A 17,989-nucleotide genomic window follows, 5' to 3' on the forward strand; every position below is an offset into this window, starting at 1 on the left:
GATCGTATAACGTCACCTTCCATTACATTGACTGTTTTAAAGCTACCTTTCTAGAACTATTTCTTAAGATATTTTAAATACGCGTTTAAGCACTTAATTCATTCTCTTTCTTAGCAGATATCTAAAGCTTATGAAGTTCATATTTACATATCCATTTGGTTATTATAAGACAAACTTCAAATGTTAAAAACAAATAATTTTAAACAGCTTTATATTGTGTATAAAATTTATTGGTCGTAGAGTCATAGTCATATCTTTATGATATTTCAAAAAAACTTAGAAAATGATGCAAGTTTTTCATAAAGCCTGCCGTGGTAATTTATTATTCTATATAAGTAATAAAATAATAATTTTATAACAAAAAATTATTATAGTAAAATTCTAAAATTTAAAATACCTTTTTCTGCTTAAAGTTTTAAAAATTATATTTAATAATTTTCTTTGTGATAACACAATGAATCGCTATGGCAAGTGTCAAATTCGGATTATGTCTAAATTGTAATGTCAAAACGAAGCCGAATATGTTTGCTGGCGGCGTAAATATTGTGTAGCGTTTTTGTTAAATTATAATAAAATCTTGTATAATTGTTAATGAGACTGTTAAATTCGATTCAGATTTAAGAGATTGTGAATTTGGTGATCGAAGATATTATATACAATAATTATATATCGAAATGCCGTACGCAAATCAACCATCAGTACATATAACAGAATTAACAGACGACAATGTTAAATTTGTCGTCGAAGATACAGAGCTCAGCGTTGCCAACAGCATGCGACGAGTTTTCATAGCAGAAACGCCGACAATGGCTATTGACTGGGTTCAACTGGAAGCAAACTCAACAGTTCTAAGTGACGAATTCCTCGCTCATCGTATTGGTTTAATACCCCTGATATCTGATGACGTCGTTGATAAAATACGTTACTCCAGGGACTGCATGTGTGCAGATTTCTGTACTGAATGCAGTGTGGAATTTACATTGGATGTAAAGTGCACTGGCGATCAAACAAGACATGTGACAACTGCTGATTTAAAATCTAGTGACCCACGAGTGGTGCCGGTCACTTCACGCCATAGAGATGAAGATCAGGCAGATTATGGTGAACTTGATGAAATCTTGATTATCAAGCTACGTAAGGGACAAGAATTAAAGTTGCGAGCATATGCCAAAAAGGGGTTCGGAAAAGAGCATGCCAAATGGAATCCAACATCCGGTGTGTGTTTTGAGTATGATCCTGACAATATAATGAGACATACATTATACCCAAAGCCAGACGAGTGGCCGAAGAGTGAGCATACAGAGCTGGATGAGGATCAGTACGAAGCTGATTTCAACTGGGAAGCAAAACCAAATAAATTCTTCTATAATGTAGAATCCTCGGGAGCATTGAAACCGGAGAATATAGTGTTGATGGGCATTGTTGTATTAAAAAATAAACTTCTAAACTTACAAGTGCAACTAGCACAAGAAACACAAAACGATGCTCTAGCTATTAATTAATTAAAGTAAATAAAATATATTTTTATACATGAAATGATGATTTTTATTTAATATATTCTGACATAAATACTTTTTAGATACAATATTTTTTTAAGATTCTATTTCCTGTCAGGTTAATGTCATTTTTTGTAATGATCGATTTATATACAAAAATTTAATAAGTACATATTTAACACAAATTCATAGTTATGGCTTGTGAAAAAACATATGAAAGTTGCAATTACTTTGGAGATATATCTGGGGCTTATAAGCAAAATGACTTTGACCAGGTTATTGTGCAGTGAATTAATGTTTCAAAATGCTTATATACATGTATATGATAAATAATGTATACTAAATAAATCTCCATTATACACAACATTGGCAGAATATCCTGTGCACGTCTTTGCACGGATGAAACCCTTTTTTAAACGAACAACAACTATATAAATCATGGTTTTGTGTTTTAGGAACCAAGTGATTCGATAAGCAAGATTAGACTTAAATTAGAAGATATTCAAGAAGCACACAACAGAATTAAAAGTCACATAACTGTTACCCCGATAGTTGTATGAAATATTAATGTTTTGTTTTGAATTAAATGTATTTTTTTAAATTGTTTTAAATATTACGATTCTATTCGCATTACAGGAGTCTAAGTATGTAGGGAATCATTTTTGCAATGTGCTACTAAAATGCGAAAACCTACAACTTACCGGCAGGTATTTAATATTAACATTTCTTAAAATTATCCATTTATTTAAATTAATAATAAAATAATTGTAGATACTTTAATTTCTTATTTAGTTTTTTTTTCTTGCAACTCGGTTTAAAACAATATAAATATTCAGTTTTAAAGCACGTGGCACATTCAACGTTGTGTCTTGTATGACGACCGCGGAAAAAGGAAAAGGTTGCACCGTCGCAGGAGGAAGAAACTTTTTGAACGCAATGACTTACAGTGGCTTTAAAGAGTCTGTCCCTGTAAACGTTGTTGTACCAAAGGATTGCTCTTTAGCAGACAAGCAGAAGTACAAAGAAAATTATGCGGTTATCAAAGTATTTGGTAACGATTCGAACGAGTCTAGTCTCCATGCTTTGACTTATTGTGATGAAATAGGCTCGCATTTCATTCGATGGTTAGCATTTTTATTGTTTATGCTATATTAATAAAAAACCAGTTGATTTTCTTTTAAAATTTTATTACAATCTGTGGTCACGAGTAATTAAAATTCATTAAGCTTGAAACTAATTTTATTATATTAGTTCCGACAGGTTGGACTTGTTAGCTGGATATGGGACATTAGGGTTGGAGATTCTTTCTCAGGTTGATAAGTTAGATGCTATAATATGCCCCGTCGGCACCGGAGGCCTCATAGCTAGCATATTGGTGGCAGTTAAATCCTTAAAACCCCAATGTTTGATTTATGTAAGTTCTTTAACAATTGATATTGTTTAGTTTGGATAACAATGTATTTTTGGGAGAGATATTTTCTAGCTAATCTAAGAATAATAAATATGGACCCATTTCAAATGTATACACTAAACGTTATTTAATTTTTTAAACAGGGTGTTGAAAGTTCAGCAGCACCAACTATGAGTAAAGCCTTGCAAGAGAAGAAACCAACGATAATTCTCGTCAAACCAACAATTGCTGAAAGCATTGCCGATAAAATAGCAAGCAACAATGCTTTTCATATCATTAAAAGATATCTAACCAAAATGGTCGGTAATTTGTCACCTAAATAGAATTTATTTGTACAAACATGGAGTATAGCAAAGGCTTAATTTACATTTAGATCACTGTTGATGATTTGTGGATATCAAGAGCTATGGTTAACTTATTGGAGAGAGAAAAGATAATAGTGGAAGCAGCCGCAGCTACACCAGTCGCCGCCATAATGGCGGGAAAAGTTCCTGAACTACGAGGAAAAAAGTAAAACATAATTCGTTACTTCTTTTATGTTAAACTAAGTTTACTCACAATTCGCGTGTTTTTCAAGTGTCGTGTGCGTGTTGACTGGTGGTAATATAAATTATCTCGTCTGCCTCACATCGTGGATCGCGGTCTAATGGCTGAAGGGCGGCTCGTTGGGTTTTCGATCACTTTGCCGGATGGACCCGCTGAGATTGCGCGTCTGCTGACTAAAGTTGTGGATACCGGTGCGGACGTGAGGAGTTTCGAACCGGAACGGTCTTGGATTAAGCGAGACGCTCTTAATGTCACCGTAAGCCGCCATACTTTAGTTTTAGTTTTCGAAGTAATTTTTTTTATGTTGAATTCTATTAAATTAATTATTTATCTTTTAAGTTTCACTCAAATTGATGCCTTTAAAAACGAATTGCAGGTATTCATGTTACTTGAAACCAGTGATCCCAGTCACGCGAAGGAATTGGAGAAGAAATTACTTAAAGATTATCCTCATTCTCAAATCATTTCAGCATAATAACTTTTTTTATGTAAACGAGAGGACAATATCATATCACTGTTTATTATTTTTATGTACCATTATGAAAGAATTGTTTTTCGGAATAAAAAAAATATGTAAAGTCCAATAAATCATGTAACTAACAACTAACGAATATTTTTAGTTGCTTTCCAAAACACACTACAAATACACTTAGTTGTGATCGTCACAGCAAAATCGTAATTTCTCATGTTTGTTTCCAAAAGCTGAATTTATATTTGGCTTGTGTATTTCCGCGACTTTTTCTACTTTGGATTCGGTGCTGTGCTCACAGACGACTTAATTGTACCTATACGTAAGATATTAGATTTTTTTTAACAAACTGTCATGGTATCTTTGTCACACTACATTCATACTATATATGTACACTGTTATGCTAACCGGACAATTTACGCGAAATAAAGGTATAAATTAATATTTATGAGTTTTTTATATACGATTATAATTAATAACAGGAAATAAACAGGTTCTAGGGTCCCTATCTGATGTCTAGCTACATTATTGAAAAGTTTCTTTAAAAAAAGGTTTCATATGCGCATATTACGCTAAATAGCAATAAAATCCATTCATGCTTAAAAACTTTGGCATTTATAATGTTATATGCAAAACACGTAATTTAGCTCAGGCTTTGTCTTCGGAACGTAATGGCGGGCAAAACTTCAAGTTACGTGCTTCGCCTATAGTAGGAATTAATGTTAGGAACTGTGTAGATAAAATTTAAGTGAAAACATTTTTACAATAGTAATATTCGAGACAGAAACGTACTTAAAGTTTTAACTCTTAAAGCAAACTGGAAGTCTAAATGGTTGTTCCATCCTGAGATTGATTCGTGAGGCTTCTGTTATAGAAACACAGATAGCAACAATAAATCTTAAAAGAAAGAAAGATAAGATAAAAATTTATATGAAGGTATATAACTACCATAATTTATTTATAAAAAATATTATTAAAGGCTCAACGTCAACGCATTCTGTGTTCAGACATATACACAGACCTCAACAAATTCGTTCTGAACAAATAAAGTCTAATTATGGACTGACATTATTTTGTCATAAAATTTGCTAATCATTTTTTAAAACACAAAATTCTTACGTTATTTGAGTAATTTCAAAATTTTTCACAATATAATTTCGCAGGAAACTAAAAATGGTAATTACTATTATTTAATTTTTACATTACATTTCATATGTTTATATTTAATTTTAAAAATGAATATAGGAAGAGACAGTGATGGAACCGGAAAGGCCACACGTATTAACATTTAATGAAATAAAACAAGCGGCGGAGAGAATTGAAGACGGCATCATTCACACTCCTCTTTGTGTAAGTAGGTATTGCAGATACACTTCATAAGAAAAATATTTAAGGTATCAAGTTACGTACATATTTTTTATTTATAGGAGGCAAAAATAAGTAAATACATGGATTATAACATTTATTTGAAATGTGATAATTTACAATACACTGGAAGGTAATAAAAAAAGCTTTATTTGAAGTAAGTATGTAGTTAGCGCACAACTCCACTCCACTCCACACCCAATACGTTCAGAGATAGTGAGAGTGAGAACGCAAAACCTATCGTTACAAGGTTAGAAAAACAAATATACAAGAGTCTATCCGAGAAATATACTGTTTAACTTTACTATTGAAACCTCCGTAACGTACACTGATAGTCCACGGCCGCACTTTTTTTTAATATTGAGAGAAGGTTTTGTAAAATATATATTTTTTTGGCTAGGTATCTTTAGAAGTGTGCGAAATATTTTGAAGACCTGAAAAAGGTGTATTTAGTCCAAATTAAATTTTGTGTAAATTTAAATAAAACTAATATTTTCGAATTACCGCGCCTTGTTTTATCATTTTAAAACGACATACTACACGTGTTACCTAATCCGAAAATTTTAGTTTTATTTAAATAAAAACTCGCGAAAGTCTTAGATCTCATTTTAGGTAAATTACTGTAGTATAAGTACGTATTGAACTTTAAGGAATATGATTAAAATAGGAGTATAATCCTCTAGCTGCTCTGAAAGAGGTATCCGGAACGCCTTTGTCGCTCTTAACGATGAAATGTCTGAAAGAGGAGTGATTGTACCGTCTAACGGAAACATGGCTCTGGGAGCTGCATATCAAGGACACTTGCTAAATATACCAGTAAATATGAATTTATTATAATCAAATTAATGTAAGTTTCCATCGTTGTTTTAGACACCTTACACTAACTGAAGGCTCTTGTAAGTCAAAGACATTAGGGTGCTTTTCCACCAGAGATGTGCTATGGATGTGTTTGACATCTACCAATCATATTCATTGGCTCACAAAGCTTAACATTGGTGGAAACGGATTCAACTAAGATATGTATTTTATATGGAAAGTTGCCTGTTATGGGCCATCGCGAGTGGTGTAGCTGTGTGAAGAGTAGAGTACCTTCAGTACGGCTGCTGATCTTTCTCGCGCAGCTACATAGCACATATCTGGTGGAAAAGCACCCTTATAATTTTGGCCGGAAAAATATATAAGTATTGGATGAGGAACTTTTAATGAAGGTGACTTAACGCCACCGGGTAGTACGCGAATTTTCAATTGGAATATAATTTTGGAAATTGCGACGGTCTGATAGTCGTTCTGTTCGTCTCAATAACGAATTAAATTATTTATCGGGACTATGCTTTTCATGAGTATCATTTCAAGGCCAGCAAAATATGTTTTGAGTATGTAATTAAATTATGTATAGGAATCTTAATTCTAAGGTGACAGCGGTACTTCCGGAGAGATGTCCCCCGTCACTCTCGCAGCGCTGTGCTGAACTAGGCGCTCACGTGGTTCTGGTTGGTGAAACAGTCGAAGATGCTGTCTGTTACGCCAACAAGACCAACCGGGATGGATCACAGATTATATTAACGTAAAGACTGTTATTAGCTACATTTACAAATGAAATTCTTAAGGTTTATGTATAATTTATGTTCAGTTCGGACGACCCGTTAGTAATGGCTGGCCTGGGTACTGTTGGCGTTGAAATCATAACTCAATTGCCAGAGACAGATGCGGTGATTGTACCTGTAGCGTCAGGCGGTCTTCTAGCTGCAACGCTTGTAGCCTGCAAGAAGCTAAAGTGCACCTGTCTCGTTTATGTAAGATAGTTGGATAGATCATAAAAGTTAATTATTAAAAAAAGATTAAAAGTATTTACTTATAATTTAGCATACGTTGAAATAAATTATAGAACAAACTTGAACTATTTCTTACTATATGCTATTCATATATTTAAATAACTCATCTTTCAAGGGAGCAGAATGCGCCAAAGTCCCAAAAATGATGAAGGCCTTACAATCAGGATATCCGGTATCGGTGCCCGTTATACCCAATATAGCACAGGGTTTAAGTTCTGCGGTTGTCGGGGAGAACGCCTTCGCGACTATAAAGGGTCGTTTGGATAGAATGGTAAACAATTTCTTTTAAAATATTAAATCGTCTTCCAATCTATACGAGGTTACCACACGTCACAGTTAGTCGTCGACGAAGCCTACATTGCTCGCGCCGTAATAAATGTATTAGAACGTGAGAGACTTGTGGCGGACGGCGCCGGCGTGTGCGCGTTGGCTGCTGTCATGCAAGGTCTAGTTCCAGAGTTGAGAGGAAAACGGTAAGTAACCGAAACTTCGGCAGTATGCAGTTTTTCATAAATAATAAAAAAAAGTAGTAAACCGAGAATATTAGTTGCATTTAAATGATTACTCGCGAAAGTCTTAGATCTCATAATTCTTAAAGTTATTTTATTCAACCTAAGATATATTAGTCATTAGAGACGCTGTAATTATATTTAATCGCCGATATTCATTAATACATTTGTATTTAATATAATATTAAAGAATTGCATGAGAGAAAATTTTATAGAAAAAATCAAGTATATAATTTTCTAAAGATTCGTATTACAACTATTTCATTGATACGACAGAACCGAGTTCGTCGGAGCTATTGAAAATATAATTACAGAGCTGTGTGCGTTATAAGCGGAGGCAATATCGACTCGGGACGTCTCTCCCGGACTATTCACCGCGGGCTGGGTGTGAGTGGGAGACTTATGAGGTTTGCAGTGCCAGTCCCTGATCACTGCAAGGGACTTGAAGTTCTAGCCGAAGCCATCGCTGATAAAAGAGCGGTCATTAAGAGCTTCGGCACCGAACAGATATGGGTTCACAGTGATATCGGATCTACTTGGGTTTGTAGCTACTAATTTCAGTACGCACTCTGTATTTTTTATTACTGTATAAATTTAATACCACTATAAGACAGATAAATAAGTCAAAGATTTATTTGATATCGTAGCTGCTGGGTTTTTGCTGGAAAAACAACCTCATTTTTGGTAAATTTTCACCAACTTACTTACTACTTACATACTTCATACTTGAAAACCCCATGTCCAATGCAATTCGATCAAATTCCAATAAATGCTTATCCACTAGATCTACATTCTGTTAGAATATAATTTGCCAGATATATTTTTTTATGTCAATAACTACTTTATAGGCGTTTCACGCTGCGTGAGCAGGGTAATAACTATGTATAAATATCAATTATCAGAGTGAATTTAGAATATTCTCAAACACAGGAAATAATACTAATATTATCTTTCAGGCAAATGTTGTAGTCGAAACGGCAAATGAAGAAAATGCTCTAGCGCTCAAAGAACATTTGAGGAATTTGTACCCAACTGTCAAATTTGCAGTTTTTGATGTGGATGAAAAACATAAGATGAGATAAAAAAAAAAAATCGTAAATCATAACTTATTTAACTTTGTACAACATTAACATGGAGTAGAGGAAAATGAAAAACTGTGTTTTTTTTAAATTTTTTACTTAAATCATAACTTAGGCGACGGGATCATCACCCTTGGTTGCTCTTGTGTATATAACTTGTCCGTGATGTTGGACGACCTGCTTGATTAAGCCTGAAACAAACGATTGCTGATAACTCAAAAGATTTCTACGACGTCAAAAATATTAGATATAGCGTTGATCAGACTCAATATATCAGTTTTATACCATCATGGCTTATCCGGACAAAATGATCATCACAATATGAACTTCCCTAGTTAAAATATTGCTAATTTCTTTTTAATAATTTGCAAAATTGTAGCATTGTATCATACAAAATTAAAAACTTCAATATTGTTAAGAAAAGGTTTTAAACAGTATCCAAGATGTTAAAACCTAGTCAATATAAAGTGCTTGAACTAACAAATGAAATATCAAACTATCATAAAATTTGTTAGACCTTAAAATTATTTAGTAATGTTTAAGTAATATAGTACAATATCAAGGAAAAGTTCATAAGATCCCGCACCCTGCCTCGAGACACCATAACAATAATAATTATTAAGTTATTGTATTTTATTCCTTACCTTTTTCTCTAAGTTCGATGAGAGCTCGCCTCGCAAGGGAACCTCGGACCTTCAACCTTTCAGAGACAACAGCGGGAGTGATCAGCTTGTATTGTGGCACTTCCTTGTATAGTTTTTCATATGTTGGCTTGTCAAACAACACTTGGTTGTTTAACTTGTCGCGGACTTTTCCTTTGGACCACTTCTGCAAAGCGATTTTTTACGAGTGTCAATTTGGTTATTGAACCACTAAATAAAATTTACTCAAATTTATTGCCATCAGACTCAATATATCAGTAAATTTTTAACTCTCATGTTAATCAAGTAAAAAGGAAATAATCATTTGGTAGTGAATTAAATATTAATTCAAATGTGTAAAAACATAACCTCAATTAGTATAACTAACCTTCTTTTTGGCTTTGCCGCCGCTGGATCCCTCCTTCTTCTTCTGTGTTTTCTGGGGCTGCTTAGCCGAAGACTTTGCGTCCTTCTTGGGCGGCTAAAATTAATACAAAAAGTTTGTAAAACACAAGTCGGCCACGAGGTACACATACAATACATAATAGTATAGAAAGGCGAAACTCTAGACATCACTGAATTTACAATAAAAATAAATATTTTTTCCTTTTTTATATTTATAATGTATATAAGCTACCAGTAACTGATTTAGTATTAATTTGTAAAATATTTATTTCGACAACATGAACACTCACCATCTTGGAAAACGAAAAGAGATATAGAAGCGTGTACAGATAGCATATACACTTCAAACAGAATGCTTCTTAAGTCACAGATTATAAAATGTTGAAGTATACGTTATTTAAGTTACGTCGGATGGGCTTTATAATTATAAAAATATATATATTTTAAAAGTAATGCTATATACATAATATGTATATAAAATTACGAAAAAAAAAATTGACTTCATTTTTTTTTTAATTAGACAGTGAAAATGTCGTCGTACCGAACGCACATCTACCACACATAATAGAACTGAAGACAAATATTAACATTTACACAATCGATACCATTTAAAAGTCAAAGAAAAATTCGATGGTATTTTGGTCACCAATTACAATCATCAGTGACAATTAGTTTAATTTATTCAATGAGTCCAGGTGTTTAATAAGGGCTATGAAATGTTGAACTACGTTTAGAAAAAAGCATTATATACACGATACAAACTGATTACAGTTAGATAATATAAAAAAAAATATTTTGAAATATTCTTTTGGACAATTATTCTCCTTACTGACCAAGTTTATACAAGGTTCGAATTAAAAGTCCAGTGTTGCAATTATTTTCTTGTGAAAGTGGTTGTTTATAAGTAAATTGTTATATTATAGTTGGCGGTGAAGCATTTTTAATTTGAATAGTGGTAGATAAATAAAAATATATAAAAATAAAAAAAAATAAAATGTATATTTTGTCTCCCAATACAAATAATAGTTTTTATTTATTTTATTTACAAAATTTCTTATTATTAGAATTGTCTTTGGAGCGATTCGTAGTACGCCAGTTCTTCCTCGGTGACAGATGGTCGGAATGATTCCACACCTTCCCAGAAATCAGACACGCCGATCACAACGGACTCAGCGCTGAGCTCGCTTTCTTTGACCAGTCCTGAAAGCATTAAAATTAAAAAAAAATTATAACCTATTATTATCTTTTTTTTTCTTAATGTTGTTTGATGAGCACAGATAATATACATATTTTTTATTTGAATCAATAAATTCAACTGTAAGTCATGTTATCAAGTGTGTGGGCGGGATTATAAACTTTAATCAAAAAGTGTATTAGTAAATAAATATTATTGTACTTGTCATATTCTCTCCGTTTGAGAATACAGTTAAATTATTTACTATCTTTTGGTTTTTAAACATCTCATCTATGTATTTATACGAATTTAAAACTCAGAACTATCTGTGTTTAGTTTGCAGATACAGACTTTAGTGAAATTATCATTTGTTTAATTATTGATGAGTGAGGGAGCGAGTGAGCTGATTTACCCATCAGTCTCTGTGCCAGGCGTGCGATTAAAAGCTCAGTGCCGATTGGACCTTGCTGATACTTGGACACAATTTATCAGCAGTCAATTTATTTTATCAGGAGCGGACTTTAATGTTAGTTTTGAGTGTCTTTATTTATTGTACACACCATTGTGCAGTTTGTCTACTAGGCCCCTAACAGCTGCGGACCGCGCTGTCGTGGTCACTTGCAGGAGGTCCGCGCCCGTGCAGCTATCCGGAAGCGTTGCTGCCACAGCCTCCAGGTCTACTTCCGGTCGGAGCTTATAACTGATTATTATTAAGAACCTTATCAATAAATATATCTTATATACATATTGTAAAACATAGTTTGTTTGATATCAAGCAAGTGATACAGATCAGTCATTCAGTCAGTGTGGCATAATAAAGAATATATATTTAATTTGCTCGTATCAAACGTAATTAGATTTTTGGAGAGGCCAGAAATAATTGTTTTTTTAATAATAATAAAAAAAAATGGACCCTTGCCCTTTATTGAAGATTATTTAAAAAGAATTAGTTGTTATATTAAATGCCTAACATGTTATAGGCCACGTACCTTCTACACAATGCCGTCAAGACCGAGGTCTTCTCAGTCAGGCCAGTGTAAGGTCCGACGTACACCAATTTGTCTAGTCGACCCGGTCTCAGCAGCGACTGTTCCAATAAATCCGGCCTGTTCGTTGCGCCCATTATGAACACGAAGCTCGATGATGGAGAGTCTATAAGGTATTGGAATAAATACCTACAAGCTGGTAACGTAATAAGCCTTACATATAAAATAGGAGGTAAAAAAATCGGTTTCGGTCCGAGTTTACACTTATTGTATTTAAAATAAAATATTATTTCGTTGGAGATTTAAATAGATATACACTGCCTACAATTTAACTCTCTCACCATTCTATGATATACTTGTTTTACCCCCTACTTTCCCTGCGGTTTCCAACTATCTACCAATTATTTCCTCAACAATGACACTTCCATTCATTAGACCAGCATTATCGCCTAAGGCCGTGGTTCGTTCATCTCAACTCTCCAGCCGTGCTATAATACTAGATCTACCCCCAACTATCCCCCGTGTCCAATCATTCATTGTCACGAGTGGCGCCATCTGTGCCGCACTAATTATAATATACTGTAATCCTTAGAATTATTTTTGTGACAAATTATAATACTGAACCATTGTGATTTTGTAATGGCAACATTTAAGTATAACCTTGTTATCGAAAACTTTAAATACTCCAGCCGTTTCTTATGACATTACTGGAAGTAGTGCTGAACATGAAAAATCACGTCTGAAACTGTACCTGGAAGGGTACTTCAACTATACTACCTTCTCCGTCGACTCCGTCCACCTCAGCCAGTAGTTGGCTGACGACGCGGTCGCTGGCCCCGCCGGAGTCCCCCGTGGCACCCCGCCTCGGAGCCAGCGCGTCTAGTTCATCCAGGAAGACGATGCAGGGGGAGGCCCGCGCCGCCGAGAACACTGACCAAAAACGATCACGATATCTAAGATAACCGGATATACTACGACCTTTTTTTTATTGAAGCTATGTCTTCATTCGCACTGGCATCGTGGGATATTCTGCCAATGTCTCCCTTTTTTTATTTTAAATACACACTCCCGACGATCGGTTCTTTGCAGCAACCGTGGCCACCGGCTGACGAGATGAGAATGTTTATAGTTATATTCGCCAAAGACTATAACTGTCCTGGCTGAATACTGATATCATCTTATAAATTCATAGCCGTTTTTTATCTTGTAACTGACAAGCTTTAAGGTGTTTTATTTTCGATAGTTTTTATGCCTCATTATTTTGCTCATATTAATTGATTGTCACAGAATGTCCAGTATTCGTCCACAGCAAGGTGATTAGATTCATATAGATGTTGAAGTTGTTTTAGTTCCTACGTTGCCTTACTTTCCCTTACCTTTTCGGACATTTTCCTCCGACTGGCCAATATACATGTTCAGAAGCTCCGGGCCCTTCACACTCATGAAACTCACGTTCAGTTCTGTGCTCACGGCCTTAGCTACCAGCGTCTTCCCGCAGCCCGGCGGTCCATATAATAATATGCCTAACGTATATTGATGATTAATTCTTATTTCGAATATATATATATATATATATATATATATATAAATTTCATTTAAACTGTTATAGACAAAGAATGCGTTACATTTTGTCTCTTTTCATCCTACCTCCACTCACACATACACACATATGTATGTACATGTGTGAATATTTATTAAACAGATCACAATTTTTCCATACCTGATCTTTTAAGTGACGACGATTTAAACAGGTGGGGATATTTAATTGGAAACTCTATTGTTTTTAACAGCTCCTTCTTCAGTCTGGCCAGTCCACCGATATCTTCCCAGTATACTTTGGGAATTTTCGGTGCATCCAGATGTTGGCTCTGAAGACTTCTCATGGTTTCTGGGAATAGCAAAGCAAAACACATTAAGAAGATATACCTTATCATTCTTTGCATTGGCCATTCGCGAACATTTAAATAGAGACAACTTTATTTATGAGTATCTTACTAATATAACAATGGGTTAATTTAAAATATCCTAAAGCCTTTATGCTATTTTTTTTTTATATAGACACGAGATTCGAAATTTAAATGAAATTAGATGAAAGTCAGAAATGGTATTTTCTGTCCGAAACCAAAATTAAACATTCATCCGTTCAGTAATTATGATGTCATCATATTTCATGTTCGATTTAACCCATCTTGTCATATAACATGGTCCTTACCCAAAGCTTTATCGAAATCTTCTTCTTGTATGAAACGGAGGTCAGCATCTCTGGTAATAAGTGTAGGGCATTTGGTTTGCTTCAAATACGACTCCCGCAGAGCAAAATGCATGAGAACGTCTATATCCCCTTGGAGAAACGTCTCAGTCTTTGACGCCACTCTATACAGAACATCCTTCATATGGTCACTTAGCTCATGTTTTTCGCTGCCGTCCGCAATTCTTTGGTGATTTTCATAAAAATCTTTTTCGTCATCATCAGTTGTTACATTCATCACTGATATAAACCACTGCAACGTGTCCTGTCGCTGTTCAACGTCTAACTTCTTAAAGTTTATCCTCTCGAGGAACATTCTCATCATGTTCGGCTTCAGATCCGCCTTCTCAGTTAACGCTATAAATATTATCGGTTGTTTTGTATAATTCTCGTATAGGTTGGTCACAGTGCTATTGAAGTACTCCGTTATTCTGAAGTCCTCGTTGTTTTCGGAGTCCACAGCTAATACCTAAAAATATTCTGTTAGAGTTACTTCTAGTCGCAACCTGTGCATACGGAACCTATCCAGTAATAACAAATAATACTAACGTCAAAATTGTCTAGTAAAACTACAACGGGCGCAGCAGATTTCGCCTTCTGTATCACAGAACTGATTTTGCTCTCTGTTTGTTTCGCTGTCGAGTTCTGTATTGAGTTGCAATCAAATTGCACGAAATTCAAACCTGAGGAATAAATATAACGTTGACATTAAGCATTCGCGTGACGTCCCATGATGGCGTATTTTTTTTAAAAAGCCATGCTGATTGCAGGAGACGTAGACGTATATAATGATCATGGATATATGACGAATGTCTAAAATTCAACAAAACAACATTCAATACATCACAATAGAAGTCCCACAAATTATTTAATATTGATTAGTGGTCTATCCAAAGCGCTCCAGAATATCCCTGGTTCGTGACCTGGCAGTCCATAACATTTGACTCTCACCGGACTTAAGATTATTGCAAGTTTAGTATCAGCTGTCCATTGGATATTAAAAGTGAGGGCTTAATAGGCAGTTATGTTTAGAATCAATCCATATATGCTGCAATTTTGCTAACGTACATGCTTTGCAAGGATATAACTGTTTTGTTCCTGAAATTGCTGACCACATAGAAAGCTATGTGCGGGTTCAATGAGCACAATTCTCTATAGCCTATAGAATGTAATGTTTTTTTTATAGAAATATAGTTTATTTAACCTTTATAGCCTTTATGATTGAAAGGAAATGGTTAATTTAACTTACCGTTATATTTAGCGAGAACCCGAACCAAGAGATGTCGTCCTGAACCAATAGGACCGGTTAAAAGTATCATCGGAATGATGGGTGATGGTAAGGAGGAAGACATCTCGTCTGAAAACAACTAAGAGTTAATGAGTTTTTTTTAACAATGTTACTAATACAACATAATTAATGAACTTACCTATTTGTCCAGTCAAAAAAGGCTTTATAGTTTCCTGTATTTGGTTAAATCTGTCTTTCAGACCTGTTGGACAAATATGTGAAATCTGTTGCTGGTTTAAGTCTTTTACCTCAAAGTATTTATTCCTCGGCTTCACTGTATGTATGCCGTCTCCTAAAGTTAATTGAGTTACGCCCTTCACTATATAAAAGACTTGAAGGGTTTCACAATTTTCAGGAGTGGAAGATTCATTTGCTTCTAATTTCTTACATTTGAAATACAATTTTCCACAGTTTTCCACCAAATCTATATACCTGAAGTTATATTTGGACATGTTTGTTGGCGTTAAGTTAATGCTTATCATATCGTTCAAACAGACTGCTTTTGGTGTTTCAAAGTGATTGCTTAGTAATTCCTTTAAGAAATCATTTTCCAAGTCATATTCATTTATACTTAGACTAACTTCTGCGGAGGTGGCAATTTTAGGTGCGTTCTCAAATGCATTGATTGGATGAAATGTAACATCGATATCATCAGTATTTATACCAAAAGTAGATGCTATGTTAAATAATTCATCTTCATTTGTGTAAGCCGCATTTTCCTCTACTAAATTTGAGCCCAGCGGTACAATTCTTTCACTCTTCACTTCAGATATGTTATCTGTATACAATCTTTGTGAATTTCAGATGTCACGAAGTTTAGATTATATTTAAGACGATTTGAGTGACTGCTGTCTACATTTTCTTGTTGCTTCTTTTTACTTTCAGGTGATAATTTCATAGTACCCATAATACACCATTGTCATGATAAAAAAAGTTTTCTACACATAATTGTATATACCGCTCTTTTGATATTATAATACACTTATGGGAAAAACTCGTAAATATTTTTCTGTAACAATATCTTTATAAGTGATAAAATCCTACCATTTGGTAGAGTTTTTAAGGAGTATGTGTCCATTTTGCTGTTGTGAATTTTTCCTTTTAGGTAATAATACCTATATTTAATAGCGAGAAATACAAGAAATGAAAAACGTTGAACTTTGGATACAACACTTTTAAACAAAACTTTAGCACCCATAATTTTACAAGTTCGTCTTTCTTCATAATTTAAAGCCGTCTTACTTGTACCAATTATATAATAAAATGTGGCGGAGATTAAAGTTTATTTTGTTATTGTTAATAAATATATCTTTGATAAAATTATCATTATTGAATTTTGACAATCACAATTTCATACATCAATGTCAAATGAACATAAGCTCATGCGTTTAAATGAACGTAATTTATTACAAAGACAACAGTGGTATGTTACAAAATATTTTTGATTTCTCTACCTAGGATTCAACTATAAATTAGTTGAAGTTTAATAAATTTGCAAAATCTTGTATTATAGATAGGCAAATCTTAATGTAGGTATTATATACGTTATATTTACATAATTTATTGTGAAAATAAACAATTTTATTTTATGTTAAAAGGGAAGTATATTATCAAGAATATTAACTTTTTTAAGGATGATCTTTACTTGCTTAATAAGACAATTATAAAATTTTAATATTGTATGGATACTAAAAAGTATTGGTATAAATCATGTCTCTTACACATTTTTTGAACCTCATAAAAGTTAATTTTTAGAATCTTTTTGAAGAATGTTTTTACCAAAAGGTATATTCACTAGAATATACCTTTACTACCTAGTACTAACAAGTTACATTTTTAGGTGATATTTTAATTGAGTTCGTAAACAATATTATTTTTTTTACAATTACTTTACTGTCCTTTACGATACTTTTACCGCTCTATTCTTATACATTGAGAAATGATGGTAAGAGTTTCAAATTATATGTATTAATTTAGTTTATTTTTATTAATGAAACTGAGTATTTGGGAAAAAAAAAAAACAAATTAAACAAAAAATCTTAAGTACAGTACACTGTACAGTACTAAACTAAAGTCAACTTTAAATTATGCGACTCATAGTGATTGAGTAAATAATACCCTCCCTGTAGCGATAGGTCGTTTTTTGTTCTTCACTACCTCCTTTGTATTTATTTCACTTTTGGTGATGTATAATAAAGCATAATGAGCTATTATATTCTACCTTCGCTTGAAATAATCATTATGACAGGTTGTAATAAGAGATAAGATTAAATGACACACGCCATAACAATTTGTTGACAATAAATCTACTAAACGGACATAATATTTTCTTTTAAAATAACAATTGGAAATAATGATTTTAACGTGGTCATCTTTTAATAATAAGGATGCTCTTATGGCTTGTATGCCTTAATTATTTTATTTTGGTATGGCTAGTTAATACATCAGAAGCAATTAGGAGTGATGAAGGAACGCTATTAGATTTAATTTGTTGGCCGGATGGGAATGCGATTCCTGTGATTATTGCTTGTGGATCGATT

At 33.7% G+C, this 17,989-nt stretch overlaps 5 protein-coding genes across 6 annotated transcripts; 3 read left to right on the forward strand and 2 right to left on the reverse strand.

Moving 5' to 3' along the window:
• The first annotated feature begins 499 nt into the window (after positions 1 to 499).
• LOC133320359 (DNA-directed RNA polymerase II subunit RPB3-like) lies at positions 500 to 1,536 on the forward strand. The gene has a single exon (XM_061528508.1). It carries the CDS (start codon positions 675 to 677, stop codon positions 1,500 to 1,502), a length of 828 nt encoding a protein of 275 aa, XP_061384492.1. The 5' UTR covers positions 500 to 674; the 3' UTR covers positions 1,503 to 1,536.
• Positions 1,537 to 1,620: 84 nt separating this feature from the next.
• On the forward strand, positions 1,621 to 4,060 carry LOC133320345 (L-threonine dehydratase catabolic TdcB-like). Its single transcript, XM_061528464.1, has 9 exons — positions 1,621 to 1,771; positions 1,952 to 2,050; positions 2,133 to 2,203; positions 2,333 to 2,620; positions 2,748 to 2,910; positions 3,051 to 3,206; positions 3,281 to 3,417; positions 3,485 to 3,709; positions 3,830 to 4,060. The coding sequence occupies exons 1-8, from the start codon at positions 1,691 to 1,693 to the stop codon at positions 3,552 to 3,554; spliced, it is 1,065 nt and encodes a 354-aa protein (XP_061384448.1). The 5' UTR covers positions 1,621 to 1,690; the 3' UTR covers positions 3,555 to 3,709; positions 3,830 to 4,060.
• A 1,112-nt stretch (positions 4,061 to 5,172) lies between these two features.
• Positions 5,173 to 8,710, forward strand: LOC133318723 (L-threonine ammonia-lyase-like). Of its 2 annotated transcripts, none has more exons than XM_061528522.1 (9): positions 5,173 to 5,272; positions 5,350 to 5,420; positions 5,971 to 6,103; positions 6,700 to 6,851; positions 6,918 to 7,080; positions 7,235 to 7,390; positions 7,456 to 7,592; positions 7,943 to 8,168; positions 8,585 to 8,710. In XM_061528522.1, exons 1-9 carry the CDS (start codon positions 5,180 to 5,182, stop codon positions 8,708 to 8,710), a joined length of 1,257 nt encoding a protein of 418 aa, XP_061384506.1. In that variant the 5' UTR covers positions 5,173 to 5,179. The 2 variants fall into 2 exon arrangements, with proteins under 2 accessions (XP_061384506.1, XP_061384507.1); XM_061528523.1 differs by having other exon boundaries at positions 5,187 to 5,276.
• Positions 8,711 to 8,722: 12 nt separating this feature from the next.
• LOC116772994 (small ribosomal subunit protein eS25) lies at positions 8,723 to 10,046 on the reverse strand. The gene is made up of 4 exons (XM_061528555.1): positions 10,038 to 10,046; positions 9,737 to 9,829; positions 9,352 to 9,535; positions 8,723 to 8,898 (listed from the first exon to the last, which is right to left on the reverse strand). The coding sequence occupies exons 1-4, from the start codon at positions 10,044 to 10,046 to the stop codon at positions 8,819 to 8,821; spliced, it is 366 nt and encodes a 121-aa protein (XP_061384539.1). The 3' UTR covers positions 8,723 to 8,818.
• Positions 10,047 to 10,727: 681 nt separating this feature from the next.
• Positions 10,728 to 16,674, reverse strand: LOC116773040 (peroxisomal ATPase PEX6). Its single transcript, XM_032665409.2, is given in 14 exon segments — positions 10,728 to 10,953; positions 11,488 to 11,627; positions 11,917 to 12,079; positions 12,691 to 12,843; positions 13,290 to 13,436; positions 13,634 to 13,801; positions 14,126 to 14,630; positions 14,711 to 14,844; positions 15,411 to 15,518; positions 15,589 to 16,239; positions 16,242 to 16,352; positions 16,355 to 16,448; positions 16,450 to 16,601; positions 16,604 to 16,674. Coding segments are annotated over 14 exon segments (2,736 nt in total). The 5' UTR covers position 16,674; the 3' UTR covers positions 10,728 to 10,813.
• Between the last annotated feature and the right edge of the window lie 1,315 nt (positions 16,675 to 17,989).

Source organism: Danaus plexippus, assembly GCF_018135715.1.
Source record: "Danaus plexippus chromosome 18 unlocalized genomic scaffold, MEX_DaPlex mxdp_20, whole genome shotgun sequence".
NCBI lineage: Eukaryota > Metazoa > Arthropoda > Insecta > Lepidoptera > Nymphalidae > Danaus > Danaus plexippus.